Here is a 19,628-nt window from a genome sequence, read left to right as displayed (position 1 = left end):
TAGAATCAACCCAAATGTCTGTTGGTGGACACATGGAGAAATAAATATGGTCTATACATTCAAATGAATATTATTCAACCTTAAAAAGGAAGGAAATTCTGACTCATGCTACAGCATGGATTAACCGTAAAGACATGGTGCTCAATGAAATAATCCAGTTACAAGAAGACAAATACTGTATGATTTATGTGAGGTACCTAGAACAGTTATATCCATAGTGACAGGAAGTAGAATGGTGGTTGCCGGGAACTGGGGGAGGGGAATGGGGAGTTAGCGTTTAGTAGGGACAGAGTTCAGTTTGGGAAGATGGAACATTCTGGAGACGGATGGTGTGATGGTTGCACAGCAATGTGAATGTGCTTAATGCCACCGAACTGTACTTAGAAATGGTTGAAATGGTAAACTTCATGTTAAGTATATTTTGCCACAATAAAAGATCATTAAAAATAAGATATTGTGCCCTGGCCTGTTTGGCTCAGCGGTTAGGGCGTCGGCCCGCTGTCCAGAGAGACCTGGGTTCGGTTCCCGCTAAGGGCACGTACCTCGGTTGCAGTTTGTCCCTGGCCCTGGTTGGTCGTGCGGGTGGCAGCCACTCGATGTGTCCCTTTCACTTCGATGTTTCTCTCTCTCTCTTCCTCTCTCTCCCTCCCACTCCGCCTGAACAAAAAAAATGGAAAAATGTCCTCGGGTGAGGATTAAAAATAAATAAATAAATAAGATATTGTTTCTATGTCCAATAAAAAGTTGAAGAATGGGCGGGGGAAGGCATAAGGCAGTGGTAGAGACCAGTTAGAAACAAGTGAAGCCTCCATGGAGGCTTCTCCCCGATGTACGAAAAGTATATGACTTTTTCAAGATGTGACTCAGTTTATCTAATGTCCTGTCGAGGATCCTACATAGTGTCTTGTCACAGATCACCAGTGTGAGTAGCCCCCACGTGGAATGGTGTGTGGCTCTCCCAGGGTGGGGAGTGGGAGGTGGCTTGCCCTCTTCCTTGCCCTGGGCACTGAACAAGGGGCTGGCATGCCTCCTACAGCTGAAGCATCTGGAATGTTTTATGGAGGAAAGGAGGCAGGGAAGCCTTCCCAGAGGAGGCAGGCGCCCTAAGGAATGGACAGGAGCTGAGTTGCTGCACAGGTACTTGTGCATGTCACAGCTGGGACATAGCGGGGAAGTGGGTCTTGAAGCACATCCAGAACCGGGTGGCAGTAAAAGTTAGACGGGGCTAGGCCATGAGGCAGTAGGGAATGTCAATGTAAGAAACATTCAAACCCATGGAGAATTTTTGTGAGTTTATTTGAGCCAAATTGACAATTGCCAAGAAGCAAAATCTCAATGGATTGAGAAAATGTTCTGGAGAATTTGTTTGTTTTTAAATTGATTTTTAGAGAGAGGGGAAAGGAGAGGGAAGCACATCGATGTGAAAGTGCAACATTGATCGGCTGCCTCTTGCACCCCCACTGCGGGATCTGGCTGGGAACCCAGCGGGCAGCCTTGCAGTGCACAGGATGATGCCCAACCAACTGAGCCACACCGACCAGGGCTGAAGAATGGCACTTTTGCATCTTATTTTATACATCACAGTCAAAAGAGAAGACAGATGTAAGGGGGTTACATGAAATCCATTGGTGGTAGACTAGGGAGGTGGAAGAAAGCAAAGCTGGGGTGGGGGGAGGGGACTTCTGGGATTGGATAAAAAGTAAAATGATAAACATATACATCTTTTCCATAGGTGGATGCAGGAGAGTTAACAGTCAATAGTTAACTCAATAACGATGAAAGGATTTGTGGTCTCTGTTCTAGTGTGGGACCTGGGAAAAGGAAATTACTTAGACATCCCGGATGTATGTTATTGTAGATGCAAAATGACAATAGACAGGCTCAGTTAAGATAAAGATTGACTTTTATCAGGGAAGATTCCAGCCTAGTACATGACTACCTGCCATAAACTGCTTTTAGATAAAAAGTTACCATCCTTTGTAGTTACTTTAGGTCCCTGAGTTTGTAAGGCCACCACACAGGCCTCCCCTGAGCTTGTCAGGTTTAGTATGTGACTCCCTTTCATCCACAGAAGCCACTGTTGGCTTTTGAGCTGGGGAGTTTCTTGGCAGAGAATTTCAGGTACTGGAGTGCAGGCGAGGAAAGCAGCATCCCCAACTGAGGTGAGGCCCAGTGAAGCTGGCACAGATCCTGGATTGAAAAATAGAAGGGCTTCGGGCAAGCAGGACGTCCTCCGTGGCCCTGAGAACAGCCACCTGGGTGCACACACAGCTGGGGAGGAAGGCTGCTGGTGCCGGAACCTGAGGTAGCCGGGAACCTCAGAAAGGAGGTCAAAGCCAGGGTGGTGGGTGCGGAAAAGTGTAGACCAGCAGTTCTCAACCGTGACCCTTTAATACAGTTCCTCATGTTGTGGTGACCCCCAACCATAAAATTATTCTCGTTGCTACTTTATAACTGTAATTTTGCTACTGTTATGTCTTAGGCAACCCCTGTGAAAGGGTTGTTCGACCCCCAAAGGGGTCACGACCCACAGATTGAGAACTGCTGGTGTAGACCCAGCGAGGATGTGGTTGAGGGCTCAGGATACAGGTGCATAGGGGGCCCTGCAAAGCCTTTGCACTGCAGCTGGGATTGGGGGGCCTGTTCTCTCCCAGAACCTTCCTGCTCTCCAAGGAGCAGCTCCCCTCTCCCTTCCCACAGAGGCCACCTGAGCTACCTGTGGGCTGTGCTTGGGCTGATGCTAGGTCCTCGGGCAGGGGGCAGAGAAGAGACCGTGTTGGGACCTGCCTTCTTTCTCCTTGTTGCTACACCCCCCACTCCCACCCACCCCACCCTCAGGGGAAAGGGAGTACATTCCTCGTCAGAATTTTCCCAGGGAGTCTGGTTGGGGCCCAGACAAGAGAGAGCACTGTCTCCCCACCTGCACACACAGACCCCTGCCCCTGTTCCTTAGGGGCCTCTGGAGGAAATGGCTGGTGTAGGACAGGCTTGTCCAGACCCCTGGCTCAAGGAGAAGATGATCAGCCTTCCAGCCCCACTGTTCTAGCCACGTGTTCTGAGCTCTGCTCTCAGTGAGTCCCTTCCCCAGAGGGCTCTCCACCGGGTATCTGGGCCCGGCCCTTGTCCGCCCCAGGCTTCCCATCTGGGAACACTGAGTGCTTTAGGAAGCACTTTCTGTGATGTTGCAGCATTGACTCTTATAAACACACTACCCCATGAGGTGCTGCTGTCACTGTGTCCATTTTACAGGGGAAACTGAGGCTGCAGCGTCAGGTGCCCGTAGTCATCCAGCCTGTGGGCCTGGCCTTTGAACCTGGCAGTCCGACCCAGCCCTTGCCTGAGGTCCTTGTCATCATCAATCTCTTTGACTGTCAGGTCAGGCAGGGCTCCTCCTCCCTTTCATACAGATGGGAAAACCGAGGCCCAGAGAGGTGGCATCCCTTGGCCCAGGTGCAGTGCTAAGGTGGGTCTTGAGCCCTGCAGCCTTCCTCTGGCTCCATCTGGCTCCAAGCACTCCACTGCTGCAGGCCCTGGGCCTTGAGCGCAAGGCTGAGCTGGGCATGGCTGTCAGCGCACAGGAAGCAAAAGGCTCCTTTCGGTGAAAGAAGAAGTGAAATGAAAGCATGGTGTGCGGGCGTGGGGTGAAGAGGGCAGAGAGAAGTAAAGGGGTTTGCGGATGTGGGGTGAACAGAGCAGAGAGGCTGTTCCGACGCAGAGGCTCCTGACTTCTCCTTCCTCTTGCAGAAGGCAGCAGCGCAGCAGGCAGACAGCAGCAGCTTCACAGGTCAGCCCCTCCCCTGAGCCTCTCTACTCCCCATTCCCCCAGCCCTCTGTCCTCCTCTTCGGGTTCCCCAGCAGGCACTGGGCATGTCCCTACCCAGGCGGCACCAGGCTGGGGACTTCCCAGGAGCAGCAGGCTGGTACCCACCTTATTCCGTTCACCAGTTTCTGGGCTCCTAGTGGCAACTTCAAATTGTGAAGAATGTAGAGATCTATGCTCTTGAAAAAAGGCAATTTAAATTAAGGAGTCATTAGGTGCTGGGTTCAAATCTTAACTGCCCTCATGTGGCCTGGGGCAAGTTATTGGACCTTTTTTTTCTGGACCTCAGTTTCCACATCTGTAAAATGGGGCTAGTTCAGTTACCTGCACCTCAGGTGACAAGAGCAAGTGCCTGGCACAGAGTTTGTGCTGGGCAAATTGGGGCAGGGGCCGTTCTCAGAGTGACCTGGACTGGAGCCTGGGGGACAGAGTGTGTCAGGGAAACGGCTCTGGTGCTGGCTTGGTCTCAGACTCCCTGTGGGGCTTTGGCATGCCCTTGCTGTCCCTACCTATGAAATGGGCTAATAATAGCATCTGTCAGGGCTTTTCTCCTGAGACCTTGGGGTCAATGTTCACCCGGGTCAGGGTGAGGCCGGAGGTGAGGCTCCAGCCTGTGGTTGGCAGGAGCAGCTGTTTGGAAGGGACAGGTGGGGCCACTACAGGAGCATGGCTGGCTCAGCAGGCCCTGCTGCTGTTGGGGAGAGGGTGCGCTTTGGGGGTACCTGGTCAGCTCCAGGAGGAAGGCAAGGGTTCCCAAGTCTGGAGCTCAGACGTATTCCTGGCCAGGGACTTCGGATCAGACCCTATTCCTGGGCGTGTAGCTCATGGAAATGGTTGTTCGAGTCTCTCTCTCTGGGAAATACGTCTCGTTGGCCTCATTTTGCAGATGAGAAAAGCACAGAGAGGTCAAGTTACTTGCCCAGTGTCATAGTCCAGGCGCTAAACACCGGAACTGCTGATCAAATTTGCATCCTCCACAGGCTCTGTTCTGTATTCTGAAGGTCTCCTTATCTCTCTGTTGGCTAAATAGGGTCTTACTCATCCACACAGCAGCTCAGCCACTAGGCCACCATCGAGAGGCTGCCAAGTGGCAGGGACAGACTTCAGCTTGGAGCCTGGAGCCCTGGGCTGAGTCCAGCTTGGCCGCTGGACTGCTGTAGAGCCCAGGCACACGCCCTCCTGGGAGGCATTTCGTTTCCCCACAGTCCATGGGAACTGTCCTGCAGGCCAGGTCAGGGATGCCTGTTTCCCAGGGACCCTGTATTATGAATTGCAGGGTGATGAGTTGATGGAGGTGGCCAAGGGGGGGAGGGTAACGGGTGGGTGGCCTCTGGAGGGATGGAGACAGGGATGTTGGAGGCTGCAAGCAGAAGTGGAAATGGTGGTTTGCTCCTGGGAGCGGTGGAAGCCACAGCTTCTTCGTGGAGTGCTGGGGAGGTGCCACTTCTGCTTCGGCCTGATCCCCGCTGGGTGGTGAGGCCAGTCTCCCCTTCCCTCTGTGTGTGCCGGGGCCCAGCCTTACAGTCCAGAGACCCTGAAGGTTGTTTCCCCATTCATACTGTGAGAGGGTGGACAAGCTGGCCCAAGGTCTTTGCTGTAGGTCAGCTTTCTCATCTGAAACGTTTCTTTTCTTCTTTTCTTTTTTTTCTTTATTAATTTTAGAGAGAGAGGAAGGGAGAGGGAGAGAGAGATAGAAACAGCGATGAGAGAGAACAGTGATTGGCCGCCTCCTGCATGCCCCCCATTGGGGATCAGGCCCATAACCTGGGCATGTGCCCTGACCGGGAATTGAACCGGCGACCTCCTGGTGCCTGGGTCGACGCTCAACCACTGAGCCACACCGGCTGGGCTCACCTGAAACATTTCTAACCTTTCAGTGGCTTCATTGAGTGGCTTCCTTTCACCCCTTTCCCTCATCTCTTCTCTGAGGTTCTGAGAGTTAGTGAATTGCCCAAGATAACACAGCCAAATAAATAAGAGTCCAGCACGCCATGACTCAAAGTCTCGATTCTCTTTTGAAATATACATATATGTTAATAAATAACGTGAAGACAAATGAATGACCACCAGAAAAAAACACAGAATCTGTATCTTACACTGAACTCCAGGTTCAAGGTAAATGGCCTGGAGATTCTGATGTAAATAACAAAACCTTGAAAGTACTAGACAATCCCTCCACAATGTTAGAGTGGGGAAGGCCTTTATAGCTGTGATTCAAAATCCAGAAGCCAAAACAGAACATAATGATAATTTTTATTACAGCTGTTGAGAGGGTGGGGGGTGGGGTGGGGGGAGGAATGGGGGATAGAGCAAAAAAGAGGAAAAGATAAAGAAAAAGCTCAGACATGGCCAAAGAACATGATATATACTTTCACATGGCAAAAAGACCATTTGTAATGTCAAAAGACAAAAAGGACAAACTAGGATAAATATTTGCAACTCAAATAGTAAACAAAGAGCTAATTTTCCTATTAGGTAAAGATTTTCTAGGGGTTGATGAGGAAAAGTTTAGATTGATATAAAAGTGGGCAGCTCCGGCCCGGTGACTCAGTTGGTTGGAGTGTTGTCCTATATACCAAAAGGCTGTGAGTTCGATTCTTGGTCAGAGTACACACCCAGGTTGCAGGTTTGATCCCTGGTTGGGGAGCGTATGTTTCTCCCTCACGTTGATGTTTCTCTCTCTCTCCCTTCCTGTCTCTCTAACATCAAATAAAAACATATCCTTGGGTGAGTAGTAAAAAAAAAAAGGAAAGATGATGAACTTAGACATACAGGAAATTATTCAAGTACAGCTACACTGTCTGTTAGAGCAAGAGACTGGAGCCAACCCAACGGGCTCTTACCAAGGGACTGGTTAAATAAATCCTTGCTGTCCCTACAGTGCTTGGCTAGGTACTGTTATGAAAATCTCTCCAAGCTGTATTTAAAAAAAATTTTTTTAATTGATTTTAGAGAGAGACAAAGGGGGAGAGAGAGAGAGAGAGAGAGAGAGAGAGAGAGAAACATGGATGAGAGAGAACATTGATTGGCTGCCTCCTGCATGCCCCACTGGGGATCAGGCCCACTACCTTTTGTCTCTGTATGCACCCTGACCTTGACCAGGGACTGAACCCACAACCTGAGCATGTGCCCTGACTGGAAATCGAACTGGTGACCTCTGGGTGCATAGGATGATGCTCTGCCAACTGGGCCACGTGGGCCAGGGAGCTGCTGTGCTTCTCTTCTACATGGTTCTTCACATTATAATTTTAATAGTGAAATGAAAGTCCATTGCACTGTATTTTTAAAATTTTTAAATGTTGAAAAATGATGAATTCACAGAAGGTTGCAAAAAAAAGTAGTATAGAAAGGTTTCGTGTATGCTTCACCCAGTTTTCTCGAGTGGTAATATCTTGACTACCTATAGTACAATATCAAAACCAGGAAATTGACTTCAGCACAATTTACACACTTTATGTATTTATTTACTTATTTTTATCCTCACCCGAGGACACCCCCTCCACTTTCCGTTTAGATAGAGTGGGAGGGAGAGAGAGGAAGAGAGAGAGAGAGAGACATCTACGCAAAAGGGACACATCAAGAGGCCGCCACCCCCACGACCCAACCAGGGCTGGGGACAAACTGCAACCAAGGTACGTGCCCCCACCGGGAACCAAACCCGGGTCCCTCCAGACCGCAGGCCGACGCTCCAACTGCTGAGCCTAACTAGCCAGGGCTACACACTTTATTAAAATTTCATTAGTTTCATATGCATGTGTGTGTGTGTGTGTGTGTGTGTGTGAGTGTGTGTGTGTGTGTAGTTCTATGCAATTTTATGATGTGTGTAATTCTTGTAATCAAAACCGCAATCAAGATACAAAAATGTTCCATCACTACAAGGTTTCCTTTGCAGACACACACCCTTCAAACCTCCCTAACCCTTGGTGATCACTAATCTGTTCTTCTTCTCTATACTTTTGTTATTTCAAGAAAGTTATCTAACTGAAATTGAACAGTAGGCAACATTTTGAGATTGGATTTTTTGGGTGGGGGTCAGCATAACTCAATGGAGACCCATCCAAATTGTGTGTATCAATCACCCCCCACCCCCGATTGCTGAGTTGTATTTCACAGCATGGATGGACTTCAGTGTGTTTAACCATTCCCCCATTTGGGGTTATTGTGAACAAAGTGGCTATGTTCATATTGTGTGAACATTTTATTTATCTGTGATAAATGCCCAGACATGCAACAGCTGGGTCATATGGTAAGTGTATGTTTAGTTTTATAAGAAACTGCCAAACTGTTTTCCAAAGCAGCAATGAACTGTAATTTATTTAACTATTTATCTATGGATAGACATTTATGTAGTTTCCACTTTTCTTTATGATTAACAATGGTATTATAAATATCTCTCTATGTATAGATTCCCGGCTTGCCCTATTATTTCCATAGGATAAAATAGGTTTCCTAGGTCAGAGGATAATCAGAATGAAAAGTTTGTACGTGTCACCAATCCATTCCCTTGAGATGTTAGACTCTGTATTTTCACTTCCCTAAGGACTTCTCTTGGGGAGTGGAGTGCCTCTTACCAGGTGCTATCATATTTCAGATCTTTGCAAATCCAATGGTGGAAAAATTAAAGCCAATGCTTTTAATTACTTGCCTCTCCCCCACCTAAAATAGGTTTTGAGTTTTGTGGTTCTCCCTCCTTGAAGCCCCGGGAGGGGTGTGTGTGTGTGTGTGTGTGTGTGTGTGTGTGTGTAGGGAGATTAGCTCTCCTGTCTTCACCCTGCCCCCTTTCTTTTTCCTCTTCCCCGTCCTCTAGGACAGAGGTTCTCAACCTGTGGGTCGCGACCCCTTTGGGGGTCGAATGACCCTTTCACAGGGGTCACTTAAGACATAACAGTAGCAAAATTACAGTTATGAAGTAGCAACGAAAATAATTTTATGGTTGGGGGTCACCACAACATGAAGAGCTGTATTAAAGGGTCGCAGCAATAGGAAGGTTGAGAACCACTGCTCTAGTATGTTTTTGGGTTGATTTTGTAAGTTCATTTTATAGAGCTATAAATTTACATGCTATGGAAAGCATCCTTTTGGAGAGTAGTTTGACAAATGGATACAGTCATGTATATATACATAGTTATGTATCATAATCAAGATATAAAACGTTTCTTACCACTCTGAAAAGTTACCTTGTGTCCTTTGCGGTCAATACCTTCTCTTGGCAACTACTGATATGTGCTCTAACACTATAGTTTTGACTTTTCTGGAAGATCACGTAAGTGGAATCACATGCTTTGTGTCTGGGTTCTTTCACTTAGCACAATGATTTTAAGATTCATCCAGGTGTTGCCTATATCAGCTCCCCATTCTTTTAAAAATTGCTGAATGGTATTCCACTGAATGGATTAAACCACAGTTTATCTTTCACCATTTGTTGGATATTTGTATTGTTTCCAATTTTGGCTATTGTGAATAAAGCTACTATGAACATTTGCTTATAGGTTTTTGTGTGGACAGATGTTTTCATTTTTCTTGGGAAAATATCTAGAAATAGAACTGCTGGTTCTATGGGTGTATCTTTAACTTCATAAAAAATCAAAAACAAAAAAAACCCTTCCTACCAGTTGTAAAGTGGTTGTCCCATTTTGCATCCCTCCAGCAAGTGTGAGAGTCCCAGCTGTTCTATAGCCTCAACAACAGTTGGCGTTACCAGCCAGTTTTATTTATTTACTTATTTTATCCTCACCAGAGGACATTTTTCCATTTTTTGTTCAGATAGAGTGGAAAAGAGAGAGAGGAAGAAAGAGAGAGAGAAACATCCACATGAAAGGGACACATCAAGTGGCTGCCTCCCACACGACCCAATCAGGGCCGGAGACAAACTGCAACCGAGGTACATGCCCTTAGCGGGAACTGAACCCAGGTCTCTCCAGACCACAGGCCGCCGCTCTAACCAACCGAGCCACAGCAGTCAGGGCACCAGTCAGTTTTAATTTAGCCATTTAAATGCTGTGCACTGGGCCTGGCCGATGTGGCTCAGTGGTTGAGCATCGACCCATACATCAAGAGGTCATCGGTTCGATTCCCAGTCAGAGCACATGCCCAGGTTTTGGGCCAAATCCCCAGTGAGGGGCATGCAGGAGGTGGCCAATCAATGTTCTCTCTCATCGATGTTTCTCTCTCTCCCACTCCTTTCCTCTCTCTCTAAAAATCAATAAAGGGAAAAAAAAAGGTGTGCACTGGTTTTTCATTGTGGTATTTATTTGCATTTCCCTAATGACTAATGATGTTGAGCATCTTTTTATGTACTTATTTGTTATTTATATACTTTTTGCTGTAGTGATTGTTCAAGTCTTTTTCCATTTAAAAAAAAAAAGTTTGTTTGTCTTCTTATTTAGTTGTAAGAGTTCTTAATATAGTCCAGATACATGTTTGTTTAAGAAAAATCAGATATGTGTTTGTAGGTATTCTTTTCCAGTCTAGGACTTGTATTCACAATGACCTTCAAAAATCAGAAGTTTAAAATTTGATCAAAGCCAGTTTACCAATTTTTTCTTTTATGGGTTGTGATTTTGGTGTTAGATTTCTAAGAATCTTTGTCTAACCCAAAGTCAGAAAGACTTTCTCCTTTTTAGAAAAGAAGTTTCATAGTTTGTTTTGATACTTCAATCTATGATCCATTCTAAGTGAAAAAAAATTTTTTTTTGAGAGAGAGAGGTAGAAACATCGATGTGAGAGAGAAACACCAATCAGCTGCCTCCTGCACGTCCCCTACTAGGGGTTGAGCCTGCAACCTGGGCATGTGCCCTGACCAGGACTCCAACCAGGATCTCTCAGTCCATGGGACTACGCTCAGTTCATGGAGCCACACGGGCAGGGCTTGAGTTGAATTTTATCTATGCCACATGGTATGGCTGCAAGTTCTTTTAATTTTTGGCATGGAATAGCCAATTATTCCAGAACTATTTATTGGAAAGATTATACTCTCTCTATCAAATTAGCTTTGTATCTTTGTCAAAAATCAATTTATCATATTTATCTGGGTATACTTTTGGACTCTCCATTCTGTTTCATGCATCTGTACGTCTATTCTTATGCCAATAACACACTATCTTGATTACTATAGCTTTATAGTAAGCCTTGAAATCAGTAGTGTGAGTTCTCCAACTTTGTTCTTCTTTTTCAAAGTTGTTCTGGCTATTCTAGTCTTTTGCCTTTTAATGTAAATTTAGAATCAGCTTCTCAATTTCTACAAAATATCCTGCAAGGATTTAAAAAGAAAAACAACTCATCTTTATTGTTGAATGTATTACAGATGTCCCCCCTTTTTTCCCCATTGACACCCTCCTCCCTAATCCTGGCCCCCTCCAGCCTTCCCCACACTATTATTGGTGTCCATTGGTTATGCATATATACATAGTTTTTTGGTTTATCTCATCCCACCCACCCTTCCTGCTTCCCTTTGAGGTTCATCAGTCTAACAACCTATTTGTACTTCTTAATTCCTTCAGCTTTTTCACCCATCCGCCCAACTCCCGCCCATCTGGCAAGCAACAAAAAGTTCTCAGTATCTAAGAGTCTGTTTCTGTTCTGCTTGCTCATTTTGTTTGTAGATTCAATTGTTGATAGATATGTATTAATTGCCATTTTATTGTTCATATTTTTGTTCTTCTTTTTCAAGAAGACCCTTCAAAATTTCTTATAATACTGGTTTGGGGGTGATGAACTCCTTTAGTTTTTTTTTTGTCTGGAAAACTATTGATATGTCCATCAATTCCAAATAATAGCTTTGCAGGATAGAGTAATCTTGGTTGTAGGTCATTGCTTTTCATCACCTTGAAAATCTCTTATCTCTCCTTTCTGGCCTGCAAAGTTTCTTTTGCGAAATCAGCTGACAGTCTTATGGGAGTTTTTTTTGTAGATAACAAACTGCTTTTCTCTTGCTGCTCTAAGATTCTCTCTTTGTCTTTAACCTTTGGCATTTTAATGATGATGTGTCTTGGTGTGGTCCTCTTTGGGTTCATCTTGTTTGGGACTCTCTGTGCTTCCTGGACTTGTATGTCTGCTTTCTTCACCATTTTAGGGAAGTTTTCTGTCATTATTGTTTCAAATAGGTTTTCAATTTCTTGTTCTCTCTCTTCTCTTTCTGGCACCCCTATGATGTGAATGTTGGCATGCTTGACCTTGTCCCAGAGGCTCCTTACACTATCCTCATGGTTTTAGATTTTTTTTTTTTTTTTTGTCTTTTTGCTGTTCTGATTGGATATTTTTTGCTTCCTTATATTCCAAAGTGATGGTTTGCTTCTTGGCTTTACCTACTCTACTATTGAATTCCTGTAAATTATTCTTTATTTCAATTAGTGCCTCCTCCATTTCTGACTGGTCCTTTTTTATGTTGTTGATGTTCTCACTAAGTTTCTTGAATGTCTCACCAAGTTTTTTTTAACTAACCTGTGTTTTGAACTTTGCATCTGACTCATTGCTTATCTCCATTTTGTTTAATTCTTTTCCTGGAGTTTTGTTCTTTTCTTTCATTTGGGACATCTTTCTTTGTCTCTTCATTTTGGTTGCTTCCCTGTGATTGTTTCTATGTATTAGGTAGAGTTGCTATGTCTCCTAGGCTTCGTAGGGTGGCCTATTGTTGTAGGTTTCCTGTAGGATCCAGTGGCACAGCCTCCCTGATCATACCAACTGGGCCCTCGAGGTGCACCCCTAGTGTGGACTGTATACCCTTCTGTTGTAATTGAGTCTTGATTGCTTTTGGCAATGGGACGGATTAACTCAGGCTGATCAACTACAAGGACTGGCTGTGCCCATTGACCACTGGCCTCTGACTACCTTGGAGGTTCAGCTGTGCAGGGCTCACCACACAGAGCAGACTTACTTCAGCAGGGCTCTGGTACCCACTGAGTCCACTCATTGAGTGTGTCACTTGTGGAGGTGGTTGGGTGGTGGTGCTTTGATGTGGTCTGAAGCTGTCCACTGGGTGTGCTGGCTCTGGGACAAGGTCAGCCACAGCCTGTGTTCTCTCCAGGGCCACCCGGCATGAGCTACAGAGTGATCTTTCGATGGCTGCCTCTTGTGCTGGGTTTGGAGGTGTCCAGGAAAAGCCATGTGAATCAAGGCTGGCTGTTTTTAGTGCCAGGCCTGGGGCCATTTAAGGAGAGGTATGGGGCTCCCTGCGACCAGATGAACTTGTTTGAGAAATTTTAGGAAACTCTGAAGCAGGATCCAAGACAGGCCAATCCTATTGTAAAGCCTTTGGAAACAGCTTGGGTGGGCCTGAAAGTTGGGTGGGGCAGGGCCTCAGGGAATCACCAGGGCGGGGCCAACAGTGTGAGCCAGGTTGCTGGAGTTCCAGATAAGGCACCTGTCTGCTGCCCCAGGGAAGGGCTCACCAAAGGAACATTATCCTCTGCCAGCAGGTCTGTCCAGGAGAAAATCGCCTCTCCAGCCCTTGTCCTCAGGCCAAACAGCTCAGTTCTTCCCTATATGTCTCTGGTGCCCCTCAAGCTGCCTCCCCTCCAAGTTTAGAGGGAGCAAGTCTGAGTAAGTCTGTGCGCGGGCCCTTTAAGAGGAGCTGCCTGGGGCTCCAGCTGCCTCAGCCTCCCTGAGCCTCAGTTCCCACTGGTTTTACAGCCAGAAGTTTTGGGGACTTCTCTTCCTGGCACTGGAACCCTGAGCTGAGAGCCTGGTGTGGGACGGGGACCCCTCACTCCTCAGAGAGGACCTTCCCAGTGGAGATGTCCCTCCTGATTTTTATCTGCCACACGTGGGTATGGGACCAGCCTATCCGCACTGCCACCCCTCCTACCAGTCTCAGTGTGGCTGCTTCTTTAATTCCGTAGTTGTAGGACTTCCATTCAGCTTGAGGTCAGGCAGTTCTAAATGATGGTTGTATGGGTAGTTTAGTAATTTTGATGTGGTTGTGGGAGGAGGTGAGACCGTGTTTACTTACCGTGCCATCTTGATCAGAAGTCTCCTCCAGCAGGGATTTTGATTTGATTTATATTCATGAGGGGATATTGATCTGTAGTTTTCTTTTCTGGGCACTACAAAAATATTGGCATAAAATGAGTTTGGAAGCATTCCTGCCTCCTTTATTTTCTGAAGGCATAAGTTTAAGATCTTGTTACTTCTTTCTTGTTTTTTTATTTTTTGGAAGAGTTTTTGTAGAATTGGCATCATCTTTTTATTTTTATTTTTATTGTTTGGAAGTATTAACCAATGAAGCCATGTAGGCCAAATATTTTCTTTGTGGGAAAGTTTATTTTTATCTTTCAATTACAGTTGACATTCAGTATTATATTAGTTTCCCGTGTACCGCATAGTGGTTAGACACTTATATAATTCATGAAGTGTTCCCCCCAATAAGTCTAATACCCACATGGCACCATATATAGTTGTTATAATATTATTGCCTATGTTTCCTATGCTGTACTTTATATTCCTGTGTGGGAAGGCATTTAAACTATAAATTCAATTCCTTTAATAAATAATTGACTATTAATATTATCTATTTTTTCTCAAGTAAACTATAGTAGTTTGATCTTCCAAGGAATTTTCCCATTTCATCTAAGTTATATAATTTATTAGCATAATTTATTAATATGATTCCCTTATCTTTATAAATGTCAGTAGGTTCTGTAGTGAAAGCCTTTCTTTTATTGTTGATGTTGGTAATTGTGCCTTCTTTCTTTTTTTCTTGATCATTCTGGCTAGAGATTTATTAACTTGGTAATTCCAACATTTTAGCCATTTCTGGGTCTAGTTCTGTTGTCTCTTTTATCTCTTTACAATGGGTCATTTCTTTTTCTTGATTTTATGTATGTGTGATCATCTTTGATTGAATACCAGGCATTTGTGTGTAAAAGAACAGTAGTGAGTGAGGTAAATAATATTAATACCTAGAAATGAGCATATTTCTTATGTTATAGCTTTAGTACAGGCCATTGAGTCAATCTAGTCTCTAGTTGATTTGGGTTTAGGTTTTGTTGTTGCTATAGTTACAGACTTCAAGTTTCTGTAGTAGTGGACTGCCACTACTTTGTGCTTAGTGTGAGGCCTTGAGTTCTACAGGGCTTTTTCTCAGTATTTCTGCCCACTGTCAGCTTTGCAAGTATGCACCACAGAGGAAATCCTGCTTTGTGTTCTAGCCCCTCTGGCACTGGTAGACCACTGTTACTGTTACCTGGTAGAGGCCGTGGATTCATGGTTCACTTGCTCTAGCCTCGGTCTTAAGTAGCCTTGTACCTGAGCCCCAGGACTGGGGGTTTCTTAGCTTTTCTGATTCTCCTCCAGTGACTGACAACCTCTGCCTCTAATTCATAGATGCAGGCAGACTTCCTGTCCTTCATCCCCATGGGAACCAAACTCTGTCTTACATTGTTGGAGGGGTCTGGGTGTGAGTGAGGTTTCTGCCTTTTACCCAGCAGTAGCCCTCTGCTTTCTATCAGCGCAAAATACTGGGCACTAGTAGGTTTCCTGCTCCTTGCCAGCAGCACGTGGCTTTTGCCTAATGTCATTGCAGGGTCTGGGGTAGTTTTTACCCCCCTTTGCCTGGTAGCAGGTCAGAGACCCGTGGGATGAGGGTCTCACGTCAGAGGAAGGCCAGGGTGCAGATGTCTGTCTCTAGCAGCAGCCAGTCGCCACCTTGTGCGTGGCCCAGAGCTCAGACGGCTTCTCTAGGTGCTCCTGTTCCACCCTCAAGCCTTGGCAGGTCCTGCCTGCCTGTGGCACTCGGGGCTCCCTCAGCCTCTGCCCTCCTCCAGTCATTCTCATGAGCACACAGAAGAAAACTGCGGGAAGAAATGGACGCCCCTTGTATCTGAGGTTCCCAGGGGTTCTAAACTGCCACTCTTGTTCACAGACTTTGATAATTCATTAAGATATCAGTTGTTTTCTTTTGCTTTTGTGGCAACTTCCTCTCCCTTCTGTGTTCTGTAGAGGGTGAAGCAGCTCATCCTTGAAGGGCTTATTGGGCACTGGAGATCAGTTTACTTGGTTACCTTGTGACTGCAGCTCTCAAAAATTAATTCTGTACATTATTTGGCTTTCTCTCTTGTGATAGGAGCAATGCTCTCCCATGGCTCTCTACACTGTAAATGGAAGTCAAAATCATTTTAAGATGGTTTTACACAATTAAAAAAGTAAATCTTCCAGTCCATGTTTTCATTTTGACTGTATAAACTTTATTCCCGATTAAGTCAATTTGTGTAGCAAGATTACATTTTATTTCTTGTACAACTTGGTTTTTCAGAAATTAATGGCTCGCTTTTATTTTTCATTTGCAAGCTTTTTATAGGGCATGTCTCAAAATAATGTTTTAGATGTTCAAACCTGCCAGATAGTCTGTATATTCTCTTTCCCTTCTATTATTCTTCGGGACTCCCCTCCCCTGCCCCGGCCCGGAACTTTCTCGGGTCTGCTGCCCCCTGAACAGGATGTGCGCGCGTCCTGCTGCCCAGCCATCAAACTGTGCCTTCTTTTTTTTTTTTATCCTCACCGGAGGACATTTTTTGTTTAGATAGAGTGGTAGGAAGAGAGAGAGAAAGAGAGAAACATCAACGTGCAAGGGACACCTCGAGTGGCTGCCACCCGCACGACCAACCAATGCCAGGGACAAACTGCAACCGAGGCACGCGCCCTTAGCGGGAACCGAACCCGGGTCTCTCTGGACCGCGGACTGACGCTCTAACCGCTGAGCCAAACCGGCCAGGGCAGCCTGTGCCTTCTTTTCACCCAATGTCTGAGGCGTAGCCTCTTCGCTCCTCTGGTGGGCTTTCCTGTACCGTGTCTTCTTTCATGATTCACGCCCTCATTTTGTCGGAGCACATCCTCTAGCAGCTTCCCGAGAGAGTGAGTGTATGTTTTAAAAGACCTGCTGGTTCTGCCCTGGCCAGTTTGCCTCAGTGGGAGAGTGTCAGCCTGCGGACCAAAGAGTCTCGGGTTCGATTCCAGTCAAAGGCAGTACCTCTGGTTGCGGTTGGTGCTTGGCCCTGGTCGGGGTTGTGCAGGAGGCAACCAGTCGATGTGTCCTTCTCACATCAATGTTTCTCTCTCTCTCCCTCCCACTCTATCTGGAGATAAATAGAAAAATATCCTCGGGTGAGGATGAAAAGACTTACTGGTCGTTGACTGACCATTCTGGAGCACTGAAGACTTCACTGCTTGGCAGGGCCTGGTGACAGCTGAAGCTTCCGTGTAAGCTTCGTTCTGGCCATTTTATGGAGGAACACCAAAATTCAGTCACTACAGGGTACTGTTCTTGGAACGGTCAGTTCTTCGGACAACAGTTTTCTCCTGCCTTGGACATAATCGGCATGGCTGCTGCAGTCTTCTGGAAGCTGAGTGGGGATAGGGCTTCATTTTCCTGTGCCAGAGTGGCACCCCCTTGCCCTCTGATTCTCTCAGTGAGCCATCTCCAGGGAGTGAACTTGTGCTGGGGTGGGGATGAGGATGGCAGTATGGTGAGGAAGGCACCTGGACAACTCAGGTGCCAGAGAAGATCTGGGGACCAAGGTGGTCGTTTTCAAGACTCGCAACCAATAATCCCGTTTTGAGCTTCACCCTCCTTCAGAGGAGGACCTGCCTTCAGAGGTTCCCGCTGCCTCTGCTTCTCAAGTGTTTCCAAGGTTGTGAGGCTTGAGCTAGCTGGCTCCTCACTATCCCTCCCCCCCCCCCCGGCAGGCACTTGGGTTCAACATTTTATGATCAGCTAAATGTATCAGCTGCTTTGTAGCCCCTAGGTTTTGCTGGTATCACTCGTCTGCTCTTGTCTGCTTTCCCACTGTTGTGTCTACGTGGCTTGGCGTCTATTTTATTCACTTACTCTCCTTTGAGTGGAGCTTCAGCAAATAGCTGCCTTTAAGGAGAAGTTTATTAGTTCATTTCATTTTATTATTTTTAAATATGTTTTATTGATTGTTTTAGAGAGAGAGGAAGGGAGAGAGAGAGGTAGGAACATCGATGAGAGAAACATGGATCAGCTGCGTCCTGCACGCCCCCTACTGAGGATCGAGCCTGCAACTTGGGCATACGTCCTGACTGGGAATTGAACTGGGACCTCTCAGTCCATGGAACGACACTCAATCCACTGAGTCTCACCAGCCGGGCTACTAGTTTATTTTCAAACTGAGGAAAATGAGGGCAGAAAGGGCCTGATCCTTGCCCAAAGTCACATGGTGGGTCAATGACAGGGTTGGACAGGGTTACATGTTGCTTGTTCCTAAGCAACGTCCTGTGTGAGGTCAGGGCCATGGGAAAAGACCCCAGAAAGACCATATTTTGGGGAGAATGGAGTGCCGCAGGCAGAACTGCTAACAGCAGGCATCACCAGCTGCTCAAGGGTTCTGGCTCCGCAGAGACTGGCTGCCTCAAGCAAAGCTGTCTGAGCCTCGGCCTCCTTATCTGTGAAATGCAGTACTAATGAGGATCAAATAAGATGCTGTATTCCTACCCTTGGGACATACCAGACACCGAGAAGTTAGAGGTCACTCTTTGACCTTGATGGTGACAACATGACCCTTTTCCAGGCCAGGAACTGGCTCTGGAGACCTGACTCAGGACATGGATTGCCACGCAGCCCTTTTCCTGTGCCTGTGTTTTGTGACTTCTCAGAGTGGGGCAGCAGGTAAGAGGGCTCTGCTGGGCTGCCGGGGCAATTCTAGCCAGACCCCTGGCTGTGATGGGCAAGGGGAGGCCTCAAATCAAGGGAGATTGGCAGGGGGCACTCAGGTCTCCTGGGGCAGTAGCAAGGTGAACTAGCAATCTCAGGCTGGTGCACTAGCAGCCTCACACCCACAGGCTGTGGGCCGGGGGCAGCTGTGGACAGAGGCCGAGGTGAGGGTCTGACTCGCTCCCCACAGAGGCAGCCCGAGAACCCCTGCGCTGGATGGAGGAAATGGAGGTGGCGCACCGGAAACGGACCGGGACTAATTTTGCTGAGTGAGTTGAGTATCCCCCCTCGCATACCTAGAGGCAACCGTGCCCCCTACTTCCAGCTTGCACCTTGAATCAGTGGTCCAAAGTTGGTCTAGTGTAGACTCTTAATTCATTTATTCATTGTGCGTTTACTAAAGACCTACTGTGTGCCTAACACTAGGCTCTGGAGATGCAGGATAGACATGTCTCTCTGCCCTCATCATGTTTAGTGTCTGGTTGGGGGCCCTTAACCATGGATGTCTTGAAACTATGCAGAATCCTGGGTCTGTGCATATTTATTGGAAGGGGCTCCAAAACTCTGGCTGGGTTCTCCAGAGTCTGCGACCCAAAGGCCAAGCAGCTCTGGGCGAGAGGCCAATGCTGATGACTGGCCAGGGAAGCCTGGGGACTATGGGGCACTTTAATCAGTCAACAGGGAGCAGCCAAGGAAGCCTTCTTGAAGGAGGTGTCAACAAACTGGGACCTGAACAAGAGTTAATTAGGAGAAGGGGATGAGTGGGGTGGGGAGGTAAGAGTATGCCAGGGACACTGTGTTCAAAGGTCCACTGGGGGTGGTGGGGGTGGTGGTGACAGGAGTGTGGGGTGGGGGAAGCCCTACCCTCCCAGGCTGTCAGGAGCCCCTCTCACCCTACCCCCATTCCAGGATCTGGTTACCTTTCTGGCCCTCAGGCTCATCCATGCTCTGGAGAGCAGCTTGCTGAATGTCACCTTCAAGGGCTACAACGTCACCTTGCAGACACGCACCATTCAGAGCCTGGCCTTCAAGCTGGGCTGCGACTTTGCTGGCCTCTCGCTGAACAGCAATGACCTGGAGTGGGCCCCCCAGGTCAGAGATGGCCAGGAGATGGGGCGGGGCGGGGGGCAGTTCCTTCGCCAC

General features: G+C 46.8%; 1 protein-coding gene across 3 annotated transcripts in view; it reads left to right on the top strand.

Moving 5' to 3' along the window:
• The first annotated feature begins 3,680 nt into the window (after window positions 1–3,680).
• The window catches only part of ADGRG5 (adhesion G protein-coupled receptor G5), a 29,578-nt gene continuing 13,630 nt past the window's right edge, over window positions 3,681–19,628 (top strand). For all 3 annotated transcript variants that reach the window (XM_036275599.1, XM_036275597.1, XM_036275596.1), the window contains exons 1-4: window positions 3,681–3,784; window positions 18,343–18,440; window positions 18,676–18,754; window positions 19,421–19,577. In XM_036275599.1, coding sequence (XP_036131492.1) covers window positions 18,377–18,440; window positions 18,676–18,754; window positions 19,421–19,577 — 300 coding nt within the window. In that variant the 5' untranslated portion in view covers window positions 3,681–3,784; window positions 18,343–18,376. The remainder of the gene's footprint in view (window positions 3,785–18,342; window positions 18,441–18,675; window positions 18,755–19,420; window positions 19,578–19,628) is intronic.

Source organism: Molossus molossus, unplaced genomic scaffold (assembly GCF_014108415.1).
Source record: "Molossus molossus isolate mMolMol1 unplaced genomic scaffold, mMolMol1.p scaffold_m16_p_21, whole genome shotgun sequence".
Lineage (NCBI taxonomy): Eukaryota > Metazoa > Chordata > Mammalia > Chiroptera > Molossidae > Molossus > Molossus molossus.
This window is presented reverse-complemented; position numbering and strand designations above follow the sequence as displayed.